At 33.4% G+C, this 21,617-nt stretch overlaps 1 protein-coding gene across 1 annotated transcript in view; it reads right to left on the bottom strand.

Moving 5' to 3' along the window:
- DSCAM (DS cell adhesion molecule) overlaps window positions 1-21,617 on the bottom strand; it is a 712,116-nt gene that overhangs the window by 319,248 nt on the left and 371,251 nt on the right. The window contains exon 10 of the mRNA XM_074213849.1: window positions 2,320-2,439. Within this exon, the coding sequence (XP_074069950.1) occupies window positions 2,320-2,439 (120 nt within the window). The remainder of the gene's footprint in view (window positions 1-2,319; window positions 2,440-21,617) is intronic.

The following is a 21,617-nucleotide window of genomic DNA, read 5'->3' as shown; positions in this document are numbered from 1 at the left end:
AATTTCTTTTCCCTCTTCTCTTGATTGTTTATCTTTCCCTTCTATTTATTTTAGAATTTCCCTCCCCTTCTATACAAGGTCCTTCTTCATATTTAGTCCTTCTTTAGTTTTTGTATTCATCATAAAATTAAAGATTCTAAAGAACCTATTCTGAGTACTCTGTTCTAAATAGTTTCAAAGTTATTGCCTTAGATCTTGTCATCTTAAAATACAAATACAGATTCATGCTGGTTATTGAAGGGATATTGGAAGAATTTCCTTTATTAATTGGCAGAATTTTTCCTATATTCCTGATTCTTCAGTTTATTATTAATTCCAGCTTCATTGTCATTTTTCCCCATTTGCCTTTTTTATCTCTCTGTCTTACTAGTTGAAAGGATCAAACATGATGCCTGTTTGTACATTATATAACTTCCTTCTCTCTCAAAACTTTTCTTTTTTGCTGAGGACAATTATTAATGATTGTTTCAGATTGCAAGACATTTAAATAATTAAGAGCCTTGAAACTAACAGTTCTCCCTAGAAAAAACAGAATTACGATGAAGAATCAATGTAAAAATTGAGAGGATCTGCTTCCTCTCTCAAAAGCAAACATCCCATGTTACATTATAATAGCAGGTGAAAGTCAGTTAGAGGCCTTAGTAATCAATTCCCAGGTCTTGGTTATTTGAAATTTAGCTATCCACTTGGCTACAGTTAGGTGGTGCAATGGATGTAGCTCTGGCTTTGGAGTCTGGGAGTTTGGAAGTATGGGAGTTTGAATCCAGACTCAGACACTTGATGCTTACTAACTGTGTGACCTTGGGCAAGTCACTTAACCCTTATTACCTTGCCAGGGCCATCTTCAGTTGTCTTGATTCATATTTGGCCACTGAACTCAGATGGTTCTCTCTGGAGGAGAAAGTGAGACTGATGACTTAGCACAGCACCCTCTCACTCAAAATCAGTCATGTTCTTGTCATAGCATCACCTCCCTCAAGTCATGGTCTTTGAGAATGAAGGACAAACATCATCCTCTTGGTGAGTTTTGTCTCTGAACCAAATACCCTTTTTTTCTTCCTCTCTGAGTTGAATCTATTTCTACATTAAATTCCCTAAGGTTATGTATTCTATGCCAATTGACTAATTAAGATGAAAAGTGAGAGATCAGATAATAAAACAAATTATAATAATCTGTTGCTTATAGGAAATACTGAAAAACAGGTATACATAAAATATAACTGAGAGGATGGGAAAAATTACTATGCATCAAGTGAATCAAAAGAAAAAGGAGCTATAATCATGTTATCTGATTAAAAAACAAAAGAAAAAACAGAACACATTTAAATAATAAAAGGAAAAAAGAAACTTACATTATGCTGAAAGAAACCATTGAATCCAAACTAACATCAATAATAAATGCATATACCTTTGCGTCTAAATTCACATAGGAAACATTATCTATACAATAAGATATATAAAGTAACCTAATTGTAACAGGAGGCATAAATGTCCCTTTCTCAGTTTTAGATAAGTCTAACAGAAATATAAATAAAAAAAGAAAATATGTAACTGAAAAAAATTGTTGGGGAAACCAGAGGTTTCTAAATAGGATTCTAAATAGGATTAAAATATATACATATTTCTCAACATTACCTGAAATGTTTATAGAATTTGAAAATGCATTGCAAACAAATATAAAAGAACAGGAAACAATTAAAAGTTTAATAACTTTTAATAACATAACAATAAAAAGAATAAGTGGTTCAGGGACAACAAAGGAGACAAGAAGAGACGCAAATGAAATAGACACAAATGAAAATTTAATGAGTGAGTCTAATATTCAATCACAGAAAAATAATTACTTGAAAGAAAAGAGTGATGAAACAACATACCAGCATTTTGGGGATACAATTAATATATTCCATAGATAAAACATTAGAGTCTTATAAAACATTAATAAAATGTAAAAAGAGAGGATTAATGAACTGAATATGTCCTTTAAAAATTAAAAAATAAAAAGCAAATAAAACTAAAATTAAAAAGAGATATTAAAAGTAGAAAACTACCTTTTGACAATAAATATACAATGCTTTCTGTTAAAGATGACAGAGTTGCAGCAGAGAAAAAGTTGGTAAAGTGTTTTGTTAATACTTAATGCACCAACAAAATGTATGAATATTATTTGTATCCATTATTTGTATCCATCACTTTCTAGTTTTTCAGCTGTCTTATAGTTTTCACTTAGTTAAAAGAGATTCTCAAAGCTGCGATAGTTCTTGATTATTTTACATGTGTATAGCAGTTTACAAGCAAACAAAATATCCAATATGTTCATACCTTTTGAGAATTTCCAGACTATTGTGGGAACAGGATAACCCTCTGCTGAACAATTAAGGATGACAGCTTTTCCATAAATTCCATCTTGATCACTTGGCTGAACCACAAATTTAGGTGGAACTGAAAAGAGAAAGCATTGATAAAATATTTAGACAGAATACAGTTTAGCAGAAAATTAGTAAGAAGCCCAGGAATTCCAAGGAACCTGAAAAAATAGAAAACTTCAAATAAATCATAGCATAAAAATTAGAGAATTGGTAATGGAAATTAAGGGGAGGGGCAGGAAGGAGAGAGTCTGATTCAACAAAATTTAATGATTGACAACCACTACATCATAGACCATATTATTAGATTTTGGTAAAACCAAATGATTAATATATTCTGCTTAGATTTTCATATGGTCAAATGTATCTTCAGGGATAACTTTTTTGAAAATATCAAGGGAATTATTGAGAAATAAACAAAAGCATATGTATATTTTTTTTTGCAAGGCAAATGGGGTTAAGTGGCTTGCCCAAGGCCACACAGTTAGGTAATTATTAAATGTCTGAGACCGGATTTGACCAGGTACTGCCAGTGCTTTATCCACTACTCCACCTAGCTGCCCCCCAAAACATATTTCTTAAAAGAGTTTAAGCATTCTGCCTACATATTCCTTTTTTCTCTTTAATATCAACAAAATAAAGAATGCTAATTAGGACACTTCTTTTATATAAACATGTTGAAGAACCTGAAAATATTGTATCTGAGTCTCCTTCATTGAGTCAACGCATTGTGACTCTAAAATATGACTTCTATTAAAATTTCCTTGGGGTAGTTAGGCATTAATGCCTAAGCATGAATTAATTTGTGAGGATGATTTTTATTTTTGTCTGCACACAGGATATGAAAGGATGGGCACTGGAAGAAGGATCTGTTTTCACAGATTTAAAGTTTCTTAGACATCTCAGAGATCACCTAGTTCAAACATGCCCTTCACAACTTAAACAGCAAATGATCATTTGACTTCTGTTTGAGGATTCCTAGTGGAGAAGTCACTCTTTTTCTCTAATGTTGTCTAGATCTGTCTATATATCTTTCACCCATTCTTCCTAATTTTGCTCTCTGCAGTCAAGAAAAACAAGTCTAATCTCTCTCATATAAAGCAACCCTTGGAAAGCTGGGAATTTTAGATCAAACATCCTTATTTACATCAATTGATTCTAATATGATGTCATTCAATTATCCTGTTCTCCCATTTCTGTATGTTCTCCAGATGACCTTTGAAAAGTGTATTGCCAAGAACTAAACACAGTACACCTGGTAACATGATCAGGTCAGAGAATAGTAGGAATATCACCTCCCCAATCTTGGACACAATGCCAGCAAAGATCACAATCACTATGGAGTCATCATATTATTATGACCCATAATAAGCTTGAAGTTCACTAAAATTCACCAGATTTTTTTCCAGATTATCCTCTGTTTATCTATACCTATCTCATTTTATTCAGGCTATATTCAAGTGTAAGCCTTTATAGTTATCACTAAGAAAGTCAATCTCATTAAATTCAGCTCAACATTCTAACTAACTGAATTTCATTTTTTGCATCCTATCAATTAATGTATTAATTAGCCTTAAGATTCATTAAATCTGAAGATTTGCTATAATTATAAACATGGCTTTGATGAAGTCAGAAGAAGAATGTTATATAGAACAGATCTATGGAATGTGAAACATAACATTAGAAACTTCTTGTCAATGCAATATTAAATCAATTATTGACTTTTTATTCTTTTTTTGTTTTTTTGTTTTTGTTTTTTATACAGCAATGGGGTTAAGCAACTTACCCAAGGTCACACAACTATTAATCATTAAGTTTCTGAGTCAGATTTGATCTAGGTTCTCCTCATTCCAGGGCCTGTGCTCTATCCACTGTACCACCTAGCTGCCCCATAGATTACTTATTTTTGATTTAAAAAGAATATAAAAGGAGTGACCCTATGTCTGAGGCACTACTCAGTTTGGTCTGAATTAGAAAACTCCACAATCTCTGTATTACCAATACATCAAAATACAGTAGGGATGCAATCCAGTGTTACAGTCTCAAACAATGAGTAGTATTAGATTTCAACATAGCAAAAGGAAAAAAAATAGCCTGACAATGTCAATAAATGATACTTTGAAAAGTCTGGTTCTAAGATCTGTTGCTATTTTTGAATCTCTTTGGGATATACCCTACTAGTGGAATCCTTGACACGAAGGATATATACCATTTAGTGACTTTAGGGGTATGGTCCCTAATTATTTTCAAGAATAGATAGATCGGGGGCAGCTAGGTGGTGCAGAATGGAGCACAGGTCCTGGAGCCAGGAGTACCTGGGTTCAAATCCGGCCTCAGACACTTGATAATTACCTAGCTGTGTGGACTTGGGCAAGTCACTTAACCCCATTTGCCTTGCAAAAACTTAAAAGAAAAGAAAAGAATGGATAGATCAGGGTGGAGCCAAGATGACAGAATGAAACTGGAATGTTTCCAGAGCTTTTCACTTCACAAAGTGCAATGAAACCTCTGCGAAGACATTAAAACTGCAGATCCAACAAAGAAAAAGACAAGATCCAAAGAAGTTTTTAATGGTAGACATCATAGAGAATCTTCAGCAAAGGTCTGTCTCTTTGGGGGAAAAGTGGAATTAAAGCCCAGTTAGGTAAGAGAACGGGAAAGCCAGTGGGAGTCTTTTAGCCAGAGTGTAGTCCAGTCCTGACTGCTTGACAACAGCATAGGTTCTGGCAACTAGATAGAAAGGCAACAGGGAGGGTCCTAATCCCAAAGTCAGAACCCTGGGAACACTGGGGCAAAAGACAAGACTGGCTTGGGTACAAACCACTGCAAAGACAGAATTTGGATAAAAAGGAGGAAATAAAGCCTTGCATAGGCAAGGCCTGGACTGCATAGGTAACATCTTGGCCAATGACAAGTCAGAGATCAGATCCCAGGCCCAGCTAAACAACTTGGATCTATGCTCCCTATACCCCAGGATTAGAGCTCAGACATTTCAAGATAAGCAAAAAAAGTTGAAAGTCACTATAGAAAGCTTCTATGCACTCTTAAAAATGATAATAATGCCACCCAAGAAGAAAAAAAACAAAGAATAATTACCCACAAGGGTAGTCTCAAAAGAGTCATGGAACTGGACTCAAACTGAAAAGCTCGAAGAAGAGCTAAAAAAGAATTTTAAAACTAAAGAAGAGAGGAACAAGAAAAATGGAAAAAAGAAATGAGACTCAATCAGGAAAATTATGAAAAATTCACCAAAGAAATCAACTCCTTTAAAAGTAAAAATAACCAGCTGGAAAAAGAATATAACACTTCAAAAAATAAAATTGACCAACTGGAAAAGGAAACACAAGTGTTAAAGAAAATAAAACCCTAAAAATTAGAATTGAACAAATAGAAACCAATGAATCTACAAGACTACAAAATTCCATCAAACAAAATAAAAAGGTTGAAAAAATTTGAAGAAAACATAAAATACCTTTTAGGGAAAAAAACAAATGACCTGGAAAATAGATCACTGGACTACTAGAAACATAGATAAAAAACCAATTAGAAAATATCTTTGCAGGAAATTATAAGGGAAAACTGTCCAAATCTGCTAGAGCAAGAAGACAAAATAGACTCTGAAAGAGTACACAGAACTCCTCCAGAAACAGATCCCAGGTTAAAAACTCCAAGAGCAACTATAACCAAATTCCAGAATCCTCAAATAAAGGAGAAAATACTGAAAGCAGCAAAAAGGAATTAATTTAAATACAAAGGAAAAACAATCAGACTTAACCAAGACTTATCAGCCTCAATACTGAAGGATGGGAGGATCTGGAATACTATATATTGAAAGGCAAAGCAACTTAAATTCCAACCAAGAATTTACTACCCTGTAAAATTCAGCATAAATTGTCAATGGAAAAGATGGATGTTCAACAAAATAGAGGACTTCCAAAATATCCTGATAAAAATACATGACTCAAGAGATGCATAAAATCATAAATGAAAAGGGGAAGAAAAAAGCAAAATAAATCGAAACAAATATTAGTCAAGACCTTCAAATTGCATAAGGAAAGATTTAACACTTGTAACTCTTAAGAACTGTATTTCTCTTAGGATAGTTAAAGGGTTGAATATAATTGAAGAGATTGGATTTAGAGGATATGGGTATGACTGGTTCTTGTCTTTCCATTGAAGAAGATCAAGATAACATCATTATTTTTGTGACAAAAAACTCTGATGAAAAGCAGGGGTGTTTACTCTATCTTTTTTTTGTTTAGTTTTTGCAAGGCAATGGGGTTAAGTGGCCTGCCCAAGGCCACACAGCTAGGTTATTATTAAGTGTCTGAGGCCAGATTTGAACAAAGGTACTCCTGACTGCAAGGCCAGTGCTCTATCTACTGCACCACCTAGCTGCCCCCAGGGGTGTTTACCCTAAACTTATGTGTCAGTTTCTTTTGACCTACTTTAATTCTGCTTTGTTCACAAAGCTTAGCATTTTCTCTGATGAGGACATGTTTTTCAGGGCAGTCCTGAGCCAATGTCACCCAAACTTTACAATCAATTGTAAAATTCTTAAGAGCCCTTCAGAGTATATCAGTATTTAGAGCATTGTGAAACTCTAAACTTAATTAAATTAGAAGTTACTTTAGGGGCAAAGGGTGAGAATCTACCCAGAAGAGTTGGACTTAATCCATACTTCATTTAACAAGAGTTTAAGTACCCTGTCTAGGGAGCTAAAGGGGGAGTGTGGGAGAGAGTTTGCTTGTGGTGGGGTAAAAATGGTTCATGAAATGATTTGACTTTGGATGATACTTTGGCTCATGAGGATTCTGTCCTTGAAGGATACTTGAAAATGGGGTGAAAGAAACCTCTTAACAGAAATTCAATTGACAAAGCTCAGAAAGAGAAGCTAGGAGAAGAACATCTACCAACAAGGTCTGTCTCAGGGTACTGTGAGGGAACTGGGAGCAGAGAGCAGAGGGTCAGCTCAGGACCAATGTGGGGGGGGAGTCAGAAGACTGGCATTAGCCATGGAAGCTTTGGTGAGTGGCGGGCCCAAGAACCAACTTTAGCTTTGGGATCTTTGGCAGGGGTGAAAGGAGCTCTGGTGAGCCCCAATTGAGTTACAGAGCATGCCAGGAAATTGCCCCAGGACTAGGGGCCTGAGGTCCATACTTTTTACAAAGCACTCTTCCAAGAATGAACAGTACCCCCCCCCCCCCCAGGCTCAGGTATGGGCAACAGAGTTCACTCATTTGAAAGGGAGATAAACTACCTTTCCCAAGGCCCAGCCCATTGTTCAAAATCAACTCAGACCCTGCTGCTGAGGGCCTCAAACACTCCAGAGAAAGCAACAAGCACCCACAACTGGCTGGCCCTTGAAATTACTAAGTCAATTGAACAAAGCCTCTAAGGTTTTCAAAAGCAAACCTCTGAGAGTCAGCCATTCCCCCAACACAAAATCCTAGGAAAATGAATAAAGGCCATCAATAAAGGGGGCCCATGGAGAAATACTTAGAAGAAATAGACTCTAACTCAGAGAGATCTAGATTCTGAAGAGAATATGAATTGGTCTCCAGGTCAAAAAGATTTCCTTGAAGAAATCAGGAAGCAGTTTAAAAATCAATTGGAAAAACTGGGAAAAGAAACTCTAGAGAAAATTAACACCTTGCAAGAGAAAATTACCATTTCATAACAAGAAAAGAAATGCTTGGAAAATACAATTGGACAAATACAAAATGCGAACAATTCTCTCAGATCCTCAACTGGGCAAATGCTAAAAGAAAATAATTCTCTCAAAACTACACTTGAGTAAATGGAAAACTCCTACAAAAATAGAACTGAACAATTGGAAAAGGAGTTGCAAGAGGAAAAATTAAGAAAATTCTTCTCTAAAACAAAGAATGGAATCTGTGGAAATTAATGACTTCATGAGACAACATGATTCCCTTAAACAAAAACAAAAGATCGAAAAAATAGAAGAAAATATAAAATACCTCATCAGCAAAACCACTGACCTCAAGAATAGATCAAGAAGGGACAACCTGAGAATTGCAGGTTTTCCTGAAAACATTGAAGAGGGAAAAAACCTGGACTTTAGGTTACAGGATTTAGTGATGGAAAATTGCCCTGATATCATGGAACCAGAGGGCAAAATAGTTATTGAAAGAATACATTGGTCCCCTCCTGAAAGAGATCCTAAAATAAAAACACCAAGGATTGTTGTGAACAAATTCCAGAACAATCAGATAAAAGAGAAAATCCTGCAAGCAGTCAGAAAGAAACAATTTAAATACCAGGGAGCCACAGTAAGGATTATGCAGGACCTGACTGCATCAACATTAATGGATTGAAGGTCCTGGAATGAGATATTCCAGAGAGCAAGGGAGCTTGGAATGCAGTCAAGAATCCATTACCTGGCAAAACGGAGCCTTCTCTTTCAGGGGAAAAGATGGACATTTAACAAAATGGGAGACTTCCAACATTTCCTGATGAAAAGACCAGAGCTAAATAGAAAATTTAGACATCAAAGAAATGGTTCAAGAAACACATGAAAAGGTTTAAAAAAAGTGGAAAGAAAAAACTGCTGTCTAATACAATGAAACTGGTTATATCCCCACCTGGGAGAAAGATGCTCTTACCTCTTGAGAAATTAACTCTATTACAGAGAATATACTTAGCCAGAAGTGATGGTCACTCATGACTTATCCATGAGACTGTGATTCAATAAGATGAAACTGGCTATATCCCCACCTGGGAGAAAGACTCTAATAACTCTCAAGAATTGTAACTCTATTAGAGAAAATATACTTAGCCAGAAGAGATGGACACTCATGATTTTTCTGTGCTTCAGATAAAATGATTTTAAAGCAATACATCCTTAAAAAGGGTGACAGTAAGGAGATGGGAAGATTGAGGAGATTGAATGGGGTAAATCTCATTACATTAAGAGGTATTAAAAGACCCATTGTATTAAAGAGGAAGAAGGGAGGAGGTGAGAACCACATGAAACTTCATCTCCTTGGACTTGGCTTAAAATCTACTTATACACACACTCAGTTAAGTTAAGAAACTAATCTTATCTTTTAAGTATTAAAAGGGGGAAAGGGGAGGGAGCTATGGGGAGGGGGAGAAAAAGGGGATCTAACAGAAGGAAGGGAAGGAAGAAGGGGAAAAAGGAAAGTGTAAAGAAAGGTGGGGTTGATATAGGAGGGTAAATACACTGAAGGTGGTGGTATTCAGATAGAAAATACTGGGTAATATGGATAAAGTGAAAAAAGGGGAAAAATACAAAGAGAGGGAAGATAGCATGGAGGGCAATAAAGTGTTAGTAATTAGAACTTTGAATATGAATGGGATGAAGTCTCCCTTAAAACATAAGCGAATATTGGATTAAAAACCATAATCCTGTAATATGCTGCACAAGAAACTGATTTGAAGCAGAGAGAAACATATTGAGTAAAGGCAAAAGCTTGAAGCAAAATATATTTTGCTTCAGCTGAAGTGAAAAAAGCAGGGGTGGCAATCTTTATCACAGACAAAACAGCTGCAAAATAGATAATGTGAAAAGAGATAAGGAAGGAAACTATCTCCTCTTAAAAGGTACAATAGAAAATAAAGAAATTTCAATACTAAATATGTATGCACTCAATGGTATAGATTTCAAATTCTTAGAGAAGATGAACTAACTACAGGAAGACATAGACAGCAAAATTCTCCTAGTTGGAGACCTCAATCTCCTGCTCTCAGACTTAGATAAATTTAATCATAAAATAAATAAGAAGGAAGTTAAGGAGGTAAATAGATTGTTGGAAAATCTAGATATGATAGACTTATGGAGGAAACTGAGTGAGGCTAGAAAGGAATATAATTTTTTTTCTCCAGTACATGGCACTTACACAAATTTGACCATGTACTAGGGCATAAAAACCTAATAATCAATTGCAGAAAGGAAGAAATAGTGAATATATCTATCTCAGATCATAATACAATAAAAATCATATGCAATATTAGGCCAGGGAGATATAGACCCAGAACTAACTGGGAACTAAATAACCCCATTTTAAATAATGAGAGCATCAAGTAACAAATTATAGAATGAATTGATTATTTCATCCTAGATAATGACAATAATGAAGCAACATACAAAAACCTATGGGATATACTCTAGGTGGCTGTCATGGGATATATTACATCTTTAAATCAATGAACTAAATATGGAACTAGAAAAATTTAGAGAAAGAACAAATTAACCCCCCCAATTAAATACCAAATTAGAAATTCTAAAAATTAAAGGATAAATTAATAAAATCAAAAGCAAGAAAACTGTTGAATTAATAAATAAAACCTAGAGATGGTTTTATGAAAAAAGGAATAAAATTAATAGATGTCTGGTCAATATGATTAAAAAAAAGAAGAAAACCAAATTTCTAGTATCAAAAATGAAAAAGGTGAACTCACCACCAATGAAGAGGAAATTAAAGTAATAAGTAGGATTCATTTTCCCCAACTCTATACCAATAAATTTGACAATCTAAGTGAAATGGATGAATATTTACAAAAATATAAATTGCCCAGATTAAGTGAAGAGGAAATTAAAAATCTAAATAACCTTATCTCAGAAAAATTCAACAAACCATTATTGAATTCTCTAAGGAAAAATCTCCAGGGCCAGATGGATTCACAAGTGAATTCTATCAAACATTTAAGGAATAATTGGTTTCAATTCTATATAATCTCTTTGGAAAAATAGGTGAAGATGGAACTCTGCCTAACTCTTTTTATGACACCAATATGGTGCTGATCCCTAAACCTGGAAGAGTTAAAACAGAGAAAGAAAATTATAGATCTATCTCCCTGATGAATATAAGTGCAAAAATCTTAAATAAAATCTTAGCAATAGGATTACAGCAAATTATTACTAGGATAATACATTATGATCAAGTAGAATTTATCCCAGGAATGCAGCATTGGTTCAATATTAGGAGAACTGATAGTATAATTAATTATATTTATAACAAACCTCTCAGAAATCATATGATCATATCGATAGATTCTGAAAAAGCTTTTGACAAAATACAGCACCCCTTCCTACTAAAAAAACCATAGAGTGTAGGAATAAATGGATTTTTCCTCAGAATAATAAGCAATTATTACTGAAACCATATGCAATGGGGATAGGCTAGAGGCATTCCCAATAAGAACAGGGGTGAAGCAAGGATGCCCATTATCACCACTACTATTCAATATTGTATTAGAAAAATTAGCTTCAGCAATAAGAAAAGAAAAAGAAATTGAAGTAATTAGAATTGGGAAAGAAGAGACAAAACTCTCACTCTTTACAGATGACATGATGATATACCTAGACAATCCCCAAAATATCATCTAAAAAACTATTAGAAACAATTAGCAATTTTAGCAGAGTCACAAGACATAAAACAAACCCTCACAAATCCTCAATATGCCTATATATGACTAGCAAGATACAACAGAAAGAGCTAGAAAGTGAAATCCCATTCAAAGTAACCTCAGACAAAATAAAATACCTGGGAGTGTAGCTGCCAAGGGAGACTCAAAATCTTTTTGAAAACAATTACAAAACACTTCTCACATAAATGAAATCAGATTTAAATAACTGGGCAAACATCAATTGCTCATAGATAGGTTGGGCTAATATAATAAAAATGACAATTCTACCAAAACTAAACTACTTGTTTAGTGCCCTACCAATCAAAATTCCAAAAAATTCCTTTAATGAGTTAGAAAAAGTTGTAATTTTATGTGGAGAAATAAAAAGTAGAGAATTTCCAAGGATTCAATGAAAAAAGTGCAAAAGAAGGTAGCTTAGCCTTACCATATATAAAATTAAATTATAAAGTATCAGTCATCAAAACCTACTGGTATTGGTTAAGAAATACAGTCGTGGATCAGTGGAATAGACTAGGTGCAATAGTAAGAAATGATTATAGTTATTTTTTATTTGATAAACCTAAAGAGTCCAGCTATTTGTATAAAAACTCTCTTTTTTGATAAAAAAACTGTTTGGAAAATTGGAAGTTTGTATAGAAGAAACTTGGATTAGACCAACACCTCACACTTTATACCAAGATAAGATCCTAATGGATACAGGATTTAGATACAAAAAAAAAATATTATAAGCAAACTAGAAGATCAAGGAGTCATTTACCTGTTAGATCTATGGAAAAGGAAGCAGTTTATGACCAAGGAAGAGATGGAGAACATCATTAAAAACAAACTAGATAATTTTGATTACATTAAATTAAAAAAAAATTTGCACGAACAATACCTCTGTAACCAAGATCAACAGAAATGTAGTAAATTGGGGGGCAGCTAGGTGGTGCAGTGGATAGAGTTCTGGCCCTGGAGTCAGAAGTACCAGAGTTCAAATCCAGCCTCAGACACTTAATAATTACCTAGCTGTGTGGCCTTGGGTAAGCCACTTAACCCCATTGCTTTGCAAAAAAATCTAAAAAAAAAAAAAGAAATGTAGTAAATTGGGAAACACGTTTTACAACTACTATTTCTGACAAAGCACTCATTTCTAAAATATACAGAGAACTGAGTCAAATTGTCAAAAAAAAACAAGCTATTCCCCAATTTACAAATGGTCACAGAATATGCAAAGGCAATTTATAGATGAGGAAATCAAAGCAAACCATTTTCATATGAAAAATTTCTCTAAATCACTGCTTATTAGAGAAATGCAAATTAAAGCATCTTTGAAATATCACCTCATGCCTTTCAGACTGGTCAATATTACCAGAAAGGACAATGATCAATGTTGGAAGGGATGTGGGAAATCTGGAACACTAATGCATTGTTGGTGGAGCTGTGAAGTCATTCAACATTTCTGGAGAGAAATTTGGAATTATGCCCAAAGGGCAACAAATATGTGCATACTCTTTGATCCAGCAATACCGTTACTGGGTCTATACCCTGAAGAGATTATGAAAAAAGGGTAAAAACATCACCTGTACAAAAATATTCATAGCAACCCTGTTTGTGGTGGCAAAGAATTGGAAATCAAGTAAATGTCCTTCAATTGGGGAATGACTTAACAAACTGTGGTATATGCACATCATGGAACACTATTGTTCTATTAGAAACCAGGAGGGATGGGAATTCAGGGAAGCATGGAAGAATTTGCATGAACCCATGCTGAGCGAGATGGACAGAACCAGAAAAACACTGTATATCCTAACAGCAACATGGGGGTGATGATCAACCTTGATGTACTTGTTCATTGCATCAGTGCAACAATCAAGGACAATTTTGGGCTATCTGCAATGGACAATACCATCTGTATCCCTAGAAAGAATTGTCGAGTTTGAACAAAGACCAAAGACTATTATCTTCAATTAAAGTGAAAAATAGTTATCTTATTATGTAATTTTGCTATCTCTTATACTTTATTTTTCTTCCTTAAGAATATTTCTTGGGTGGCTAGGTGGCGTAGTGGATAGAGCACCGGCCTTGGAGTCAGGAGTACCTGGGTTCAAATCCAGTCTCAGACACTTAATAATTACCTAGCTGTGTAGCCTTGGGCAAGCCACTTAACCCCATTTGCCTTGCAAAAAAACAAAAAAAATATGATTTCTTTCTCATCACATTCAACTTAGATCAATGTATACCATGGAAACAATGTAAAGACTAATGGATTGTCTTCTTTGGGGGTTGGGGGATGGCAAGCAAGAATAGGGGAAAATTATAAACCTCAAAATAAATAAAATTTTTCTTTAAAAAAAGGAAAGAAGATAATCAAATTACCAGTATCAAAAATGAAAAGGGTGAATTAACCACCAATGAGGAGTAAAGTAAATGCAGACATTGAAGTTACTATAGACAATAAATACTTGGGAATTTACCTCCCAAGGCAAACCCAGGAAACTATATGAGCACAGTTACAAAGCACTTCTCCCCAATATAAAGTCAGATCTAAATAATTGGAAAAAATGTCAATTGCTCATGGGTATAGGTAGATATAATATAATAAATGTCAATTGCTCATGGTTTTGGTTAGAGTTAATATAATAAAAAATGAAAATTCTATCCAAATTAAATTACTTATTCAGGGTCATATCAATCAGAACTACCAAATAATTATTTAACTGAAATAGAAAAAAATAGTAACATCTGGAGCAACAAATGGTCAAGAATGTCAAGAGAACTGATGGAATACAATGTAAAGGAAGGTGGTCTAGTTCTATCAGATTTGAAATTATACTATAAAGTGGCAGTCATCAAAACTGCCCATTACTGGTTAAGAAATAGAGTAATGGGCCAGTAGATTGTGAAAGGTTCAAAAGAAATAGCAATAAATGACTACAGTAACCTACTGTTTGACAAACCCAAAGACATTAGAGTCTGGCATAAGAACTCACTATTTAATAAAAATTATTGGGGAAAACTGGAAAATAATATGCCAAAAACTAGGTACAGCACTACATCTCACACCCTATACCAAAATAATGTCAAAAAATCAGTACAGAAATAGAATATAACACCATAACTAAAGTAATAGACCAAGAAATGCTCTATCTATCAAATCTATGGAAAAGGAAGAAATTTACAAGAAATAGAGCACATTATAAATTGCAAAATGGATGGTTTTGACTATATTAAATTAAAAAGGTTTTAATAAAATCAATGTTGCCATATTTAGAAGGAAAACAGAAAACTGGGAAGCAATTTTCACGGATGGGGGTTTTGATAAAGATTTCATTTCTAAAATATATAGAGAACTGCATCAAATTTATAAGGTTATAAATCATTCCCCTATTGATAAATGGTCAAAGGATATGAACCGACTGTTTTCAAATGAAGAAATTGAAGCTATATATAATCATATGAAAAAATACTCCAAATCATCATTGATTAGAGGAATGCAAATTAAAAACAAATCTGAGATATCACTTCACCCCATCAGATTGGCTAACATGACAGAAAGGGAATATGATCAATGTTGGAGAAGTTGTGGGAGGATTGGGACATTAATACATTGCTGATGGAGTTGTGAACTAATCCAACTATTCTGAAGAGCAATCTGGAACTATACCTAAAGAACAATAAAAGTGATCATACCCTTTGACCCACCAATTGAGGAAAATGAAGAACTTTTCTCATCACTTGTACAAAAATTCACAGCAGCTCTGTTTGTGGTAGCAAAGAATTGAAAATTGAGGAAATACCCATCAATTGTAGAATGGTTGAACAAGTTATTATATATGAATGTTATATTATACTATTGTTCTATAAGAAACCATACATGGTTGGAGTCTAGAGAAGCATGGAATGAATTACAGGAACTGATGCTGAGTGAAGGGAGTAGAACCAGGAGAACATTCTACATATTAAGAATAACATTGTAGGGGCAGCTAGGTTGCACAGTGAATAGAGCACCACCCCTGGAGTCAGGAGGACCTGAGTTCAAATCCAGCATCAGACACTTAATAATTACCTTGCTGTGGGACCTTGGACAAGTCACTTGACCTATTGCCTTACAAAAAAAAAAGAATAGCATTGTGAGTTGATTGACCTTGATAGATGTAATTAATCTCAACAGTTCAGACAACTCTATTCTACTGGTTATAGACCATGCTGCCCCCATCCAGGGGAAGAAAAACAAAACAAAATAAAACAAAATAAAAAAAAATAAAAAAAATCCTCAGAATCTTATGAACACTCTATTCACTTATTAAAAAATTTCTTATGTATTTATTTTTCTTAATCCTAATTCCTCATACCAAAAATGACTAATCTGTACACATGTTAAACACAAATTTGTATGTACAATATTCACCTGACTGTTCACTGCTGGGGGGAAGGAGGGGGAAGGAAAGGTGGAAGGAAATTATGCAACCTAAAAATACACATATGGGTATGGATGAATGTTGAAAAACTTTCATAACATATATTTGGAAAAATAAAATATCAATTAAAAAATTGATGGGAGTACACTCAAAAAAAGATAGATAATTTTGCTGCTCCATTTATAATGTGATATGTCTATGTTACCATGGTCTTTCCTCAATTTTTCATTTTCTAATTTTGTCATCATTCCTAATATGATTAATATAAAATGGAACCTTAGATTTGCTTTACTTTGCATTACTCAATTATTAATTTATACAATTTTTTCATAAGGCTACTATTTATTTTCTGGATCAACCTGTTCATATGTTGTTCAAATCATTTGAGGCATGGCTCATAAATTTGGATCTGTTTCTTATACACCTTTGAACTAAAATCCTTATCACATAAATTTGCTTCTCAAATAACTGTTTACCTTCTAATTTTAATTGCATTGGCCTTACTTATTAAAAGTCTATTTAATTTTACATAAGCAAAATATCTATTTTATCTTTTGTAATCCTATCCTTTGTTTCCTCATGAACTATTTTTCTAGTCATAGACTCAAAAAGTAATTTTTCCTCATTCATTTAGTTTGTTTATGAAATAATCTTATATGTTTAAGTCATGTATCTATATATGAAGCTTATTTTGTATTATGGTGTAAGATTTTTGCCTAAACCTATATTCTGTCAGTTTGCTCTTTAATTTCTTCAGAAATTTTGCCTAATAACTATAGCATGTGCAACAGCCATACCTGGCAAAATTGTTTTGGCAAATGGGCTAAATCAGGTTGTGGATAAACTTATGGTGTTAAGCCTGTGAATAAAGTATATATCTACCCCAAGAACATTATGACTTCTCCTAGTGGAATGAGGAGATGAGAACAATTTGCTCTAGTGACCATGAAGGAATCTGAGGCATGCACTATGGAGCACTTAGAGCTTGGAAAGATATTGAAGTAGCTAAGGTTATATTAGACTATCACTAGTCATCTTAACTTTTGTCTTGCCACTGGACTTTGATGACTGTGGAAGAAAGAGCTAGACTGACAACTTTGTGCTATTTTGCCTCACTTAAATCTAATTCACATGTATCACTCCATGATATCATTGATCCTCTCCAAAAAAGAAAGATGGATGAGTTTGATCTAATAATCTATATCCAAGGAGCTCAGATAGTATTTTGGCTAAGTGAATATGAGACTATTAGGTTTGCTTGTTTCTATATGTCTAATAGTTAACCTGTTCTACTGATCATCCCATTTTCTAAATTTTTTTAACAAATACTAAGATAACATCACCATGGTGGAGACCTAGACATTTTTCTTCTATCCACATGACCTATACACCTTTCCAAAACAGTAATTATTTTGGTTAAAAAGTAATTTCACCAAGTATAAATTAATTTCTAAGACTCCAAGAATCTTAATTAACCCAATGAACTAACATCAGAAAAGACTAATTATGGACAATCAATGTCCTTATTCAGTAGACTTTTCTTCACCAATGTAATTGAAGCACAGTATGTTAAAAGTGTGTTATCTATTTAAGCAAAACAATGATCTTTAGAGAAGCCTGGAAAAACTTGCATGAACTGATGCTGAGTGAGATGAGGAGAACAAGAAGAACATTGTACACCATATCAGCTGCATGGGGCTGATGCTCAGCCTTAATGGACTTAATGGACTTGCTCATTTCATCAGGGAAAATTTTAGGGTATCTGGGATAGAGAATACCATATGTATCTAAAGAAAGGACTGTGGAATTTAAACAAAGACCAAAGATATTACCTTCAATTTTAAGAAAAAGTTGTCTTATGTATTATGTAATTTTGCTATCTCTTTTATTTTATTTTTTCCTTAAGGATATGATTTTTCTCTAAACACATTCAGTTTTGATCAATGCATAGCATGGAAACAAGATAAAAAGACTATCAAACTGCCTTCTGTGGGGGGTTTGTGGAGAGGGAAGCGAGGTTGGGGGAAAATTTTAAAATTCAAAACATTACAAAAATGATAGGTAGAAACTAGTGTATATATAATTGGAAACAAATAAAATATTATATTAAATAACCATAATAATCTTAAAGACAAGATGCTTCAAGAAAACTTAATGATTATACTTATAGATCTCACAGAAAAATAAAAGTCAAAAAACCCGGACACCATGATGTGAGAAATAATATAAGAAAACTATTCAAAACCTCTGAATGTATAAAACAAAATTCATTTCAAAAGAATCCATAGATAACTTTCAGAAAAATTCCTTTTAGTTTAAACTCAAAACACATAAAACTTGAATATATCAATTCAAATGAAAACCAAAAAAATTGTTCTAGTGATCTGGAGCAAGGATTTTACATATGAAGGAAAGGTAATTCAACTAACACATGACTACTCTGGATATACCAGAAGTCACACACAGAAAGGAATTTGATGTTCCAAAGAACAAATGGACAAATATTCAAGCTAATGTACCCTGAAAAATGGACCTAATTCATTGAAGCACAAAGGTGTTTGTTCAATAATTAGAGGTATGTGAAGCATTCTTACAAAAGAAAACAGGTACAGTTTCTAAGTCTTTCTAAATACTCTTGGCCACTGAAACACTAGATGTTAAACAAATATAGCAATTGATGAAGGCTTAGGTAAATAAAAGGAGAGAAAAATAGAAAGAAAGAGATAAAAATGGAGGCAAAAAGCATGCCTCAACAACAAAACAACAATTGAAAGGACATTAAGCAATTTCATTCTGAAATAATAGAAGTAAAAAAGTGATAATGGAAGTCAAATACAAGAAGTGATAGTTGGGAGAGCAGTATTGGAACTTGATGAACCAAGCTTTACAACAACTGACCCAGAGGTGAATTAATGCTTTTGTGGGGCTAAATTGCTGAATAGGAGGTCATGAATTGGAAAAGTGCAGGAATAAATTTTATATTTAAGTCAAAAGTGAAAAAAAATAGAAATTATTCTCTGTAATCTCTCAGGACAAAGAAGCTATAGAAGAATGAGAGTATACAAAGGGAGAGAGATTGAACAGAGGCAAAGTGATAGGAGGGAGTTCCACTGAAAAAATTCCTGTAGAAAAGAGAAATATTCTTTAATGGGAGATGGGGAACTAATCTTCAAATTGCTTAGAAAGAATGCTATTTTTTTTTTTTTTTTGCTTAGGAAGAAAAATAAAGCTAATGGAAACTACTGCTAGTCAGAAGAATGGTAACACATGGAGTTAGAGAGGAAATATCTTTTTTTTTTAGGCTTTTTTTTTGCAAGGCAAATGGGGTTAAGTGGCTTGCCCAACGCCACACAGCTAGGTAATTATTAAGTGTCTGAGACCGGATTTGAACCCAGGTACTCCTGACTCCAGGGTTGGTGCTTTATCCACTGTGCCACCTAGCTGCCCCGAGGAAATAATCTTTTTAAATGAGAAATTCCTATGGGAAAGACAAATTATAATGATGAACTTCAAAATCAGAGTCAGAGGAAAAATCCTAATCTGCAGCAATATGTCTAGACTTTATATCGCTTGCTAATATTAGTATTTATAAGATGAGGCATAACAGAAAAAAAAGGGTAGCAGGGGGCAAATTCTATAAGATGAGAAACAAAAATAGAAATCAGAGGAGCTTTAATTCGATGAGTAATACAGAGAAGATAGAAAGAATGCATAAGCATAAGTGTCATGAATCAAAAAATAAGTCTCAAATAGATAGAAAAGGGAAATAAATAATAAAAGAAATCATTTTTGAACAAAAATATCAGAAAAAGGAAAATTATCAAAAATAACTTGTAAGGAAGAAAGGAAGGTGATTTTATTTAAATATTCATGCAAGGAAAAAATAGGGGAAGAATAGATAACTCAATAAAAGGAAGAAAGAAGAATGAATAAGCGATAGTTTTGGAGTAGTAAGCAATTCTCCAAAAGTAAGGAAAGGCTGGATAAAGAGAAAGTGAGATAAGAGCATATGTAGTTTAAAATAACCAAAGAGGCAAAATATTGTCCAAAGGAATAGGAAAGGAATTCTAACTCATAAACAAAACAGTACTATTGTTAAAATGGAGGAAAATATAAAGGTCACTCATAATTTTAAATATGAATAAATTAAACAAAGAATAAAGCAAAAAGTGGGGTCAGATTGGATAAGAAAACAAAACCACAAATCCGTTGTTTTACAATAAACTTGCCTAGAAAACAAAGACACTCACATACAATATTGACATAAACACAATTTGCTCTGCATTAGCAACATTAAATCAAAAGGCTGGAATTACAATTATGCTCCTGGATAAAGCAAAGAAAAAAATCATCAAATAAAAAATATACAAAGAAACTTCATTATGGTAAAAGGTCTCAGAAAACAAACTAATATCAATATTGAATATATCATTGAAATGCCTTAGAATCTAAGTTGTAGAAAGATTAATCACTTTGCAAAAAAGATATTAATAGAGATATAACAATGGTAGAGGCTTTTAAGGTCTCTCACTTTTGAAGAAATATAATAAAAAGATAAAAAAGGGAAAATAACAAGAGAAACCAGAGCTGAGATTCTAAATAGAACTGCTGAAAAAATATATACATTTCTCAGCACCATCTGGAACTCTTATAAAAACTGATCTTAGGGGTGGCTAGGTGGCGTAGTGGATAAAAACAATGGCCTTGGAGTCAGGAGTACCTGGGTTCAAATCCGGTCTCAGGCACTTAATAATTACCTAGTTGTATGGCCTTGGGCAAGCCACTTAACCCCATTTGCCTTGCAAAAAAACCTAAAAAAAACAAACCAAAAACTGATCTTGTGTTAGGGCATAGAGATATTGGAAATAAATGTAAAAAGGTAGAAAGATTAAACATATCCTTTATATACAATAATAAAATAGAAATACTAATTATTTAAGGGAGCACAAATAAAAGACACAAAACCAAAATGATATCTAACAATGAAATTCTAAAATGCAAGTAAATAAACATAAATCATAAAACAGCTATGTAAAATGCTAATAATTAACACTGATATTTCTTTGATGTAGCTATAGTAATTTCTACAAACACCTTTTTAAATAGAAAGAAAGGCTTAGTTAATTGTATATTCACTTTAACAATCAAAAGGTAGACACTAAACAAACTTCTCAAAATTAAAAATTGTTGTTCTGGATAAATTATAAACAAAAGCTATAAAAATGATAAATAAAACTAAAAAATAACTCTTTTATAAAACATCAATAAACCAATTTTTGAGAGAATAGAAAAGTAATATACAATAAAACAAATAATTTGAAATCAGAATAAAACACAAAGAACATAAGAATTATCTAAATTGCTGAGCATAATTATAAGCTACCAAAACTGAGAGTGTGTACACACACACATTTTAAAATTATATACAAATACTTTAAAA

The sequence above is a fragment of the Macrotis lagotis genome, chromosome 1, assembly GCF_037893015.1.
Source record: "Macrotis lagotis isolate mMagLag1 chromosome 1, bilby.v1.9.chrom.fasta, whole genome shotgun sequence".
Lineage (NCBI taxonomy): Eukaryota > Metazoa > Chordata > Mammalia > Peramelemorphia > Peramelidae > Macrotis > Macrotis lagotis.
This window is presented reverse-complemented; position numbering and strand designations above follow the sequence as displayed.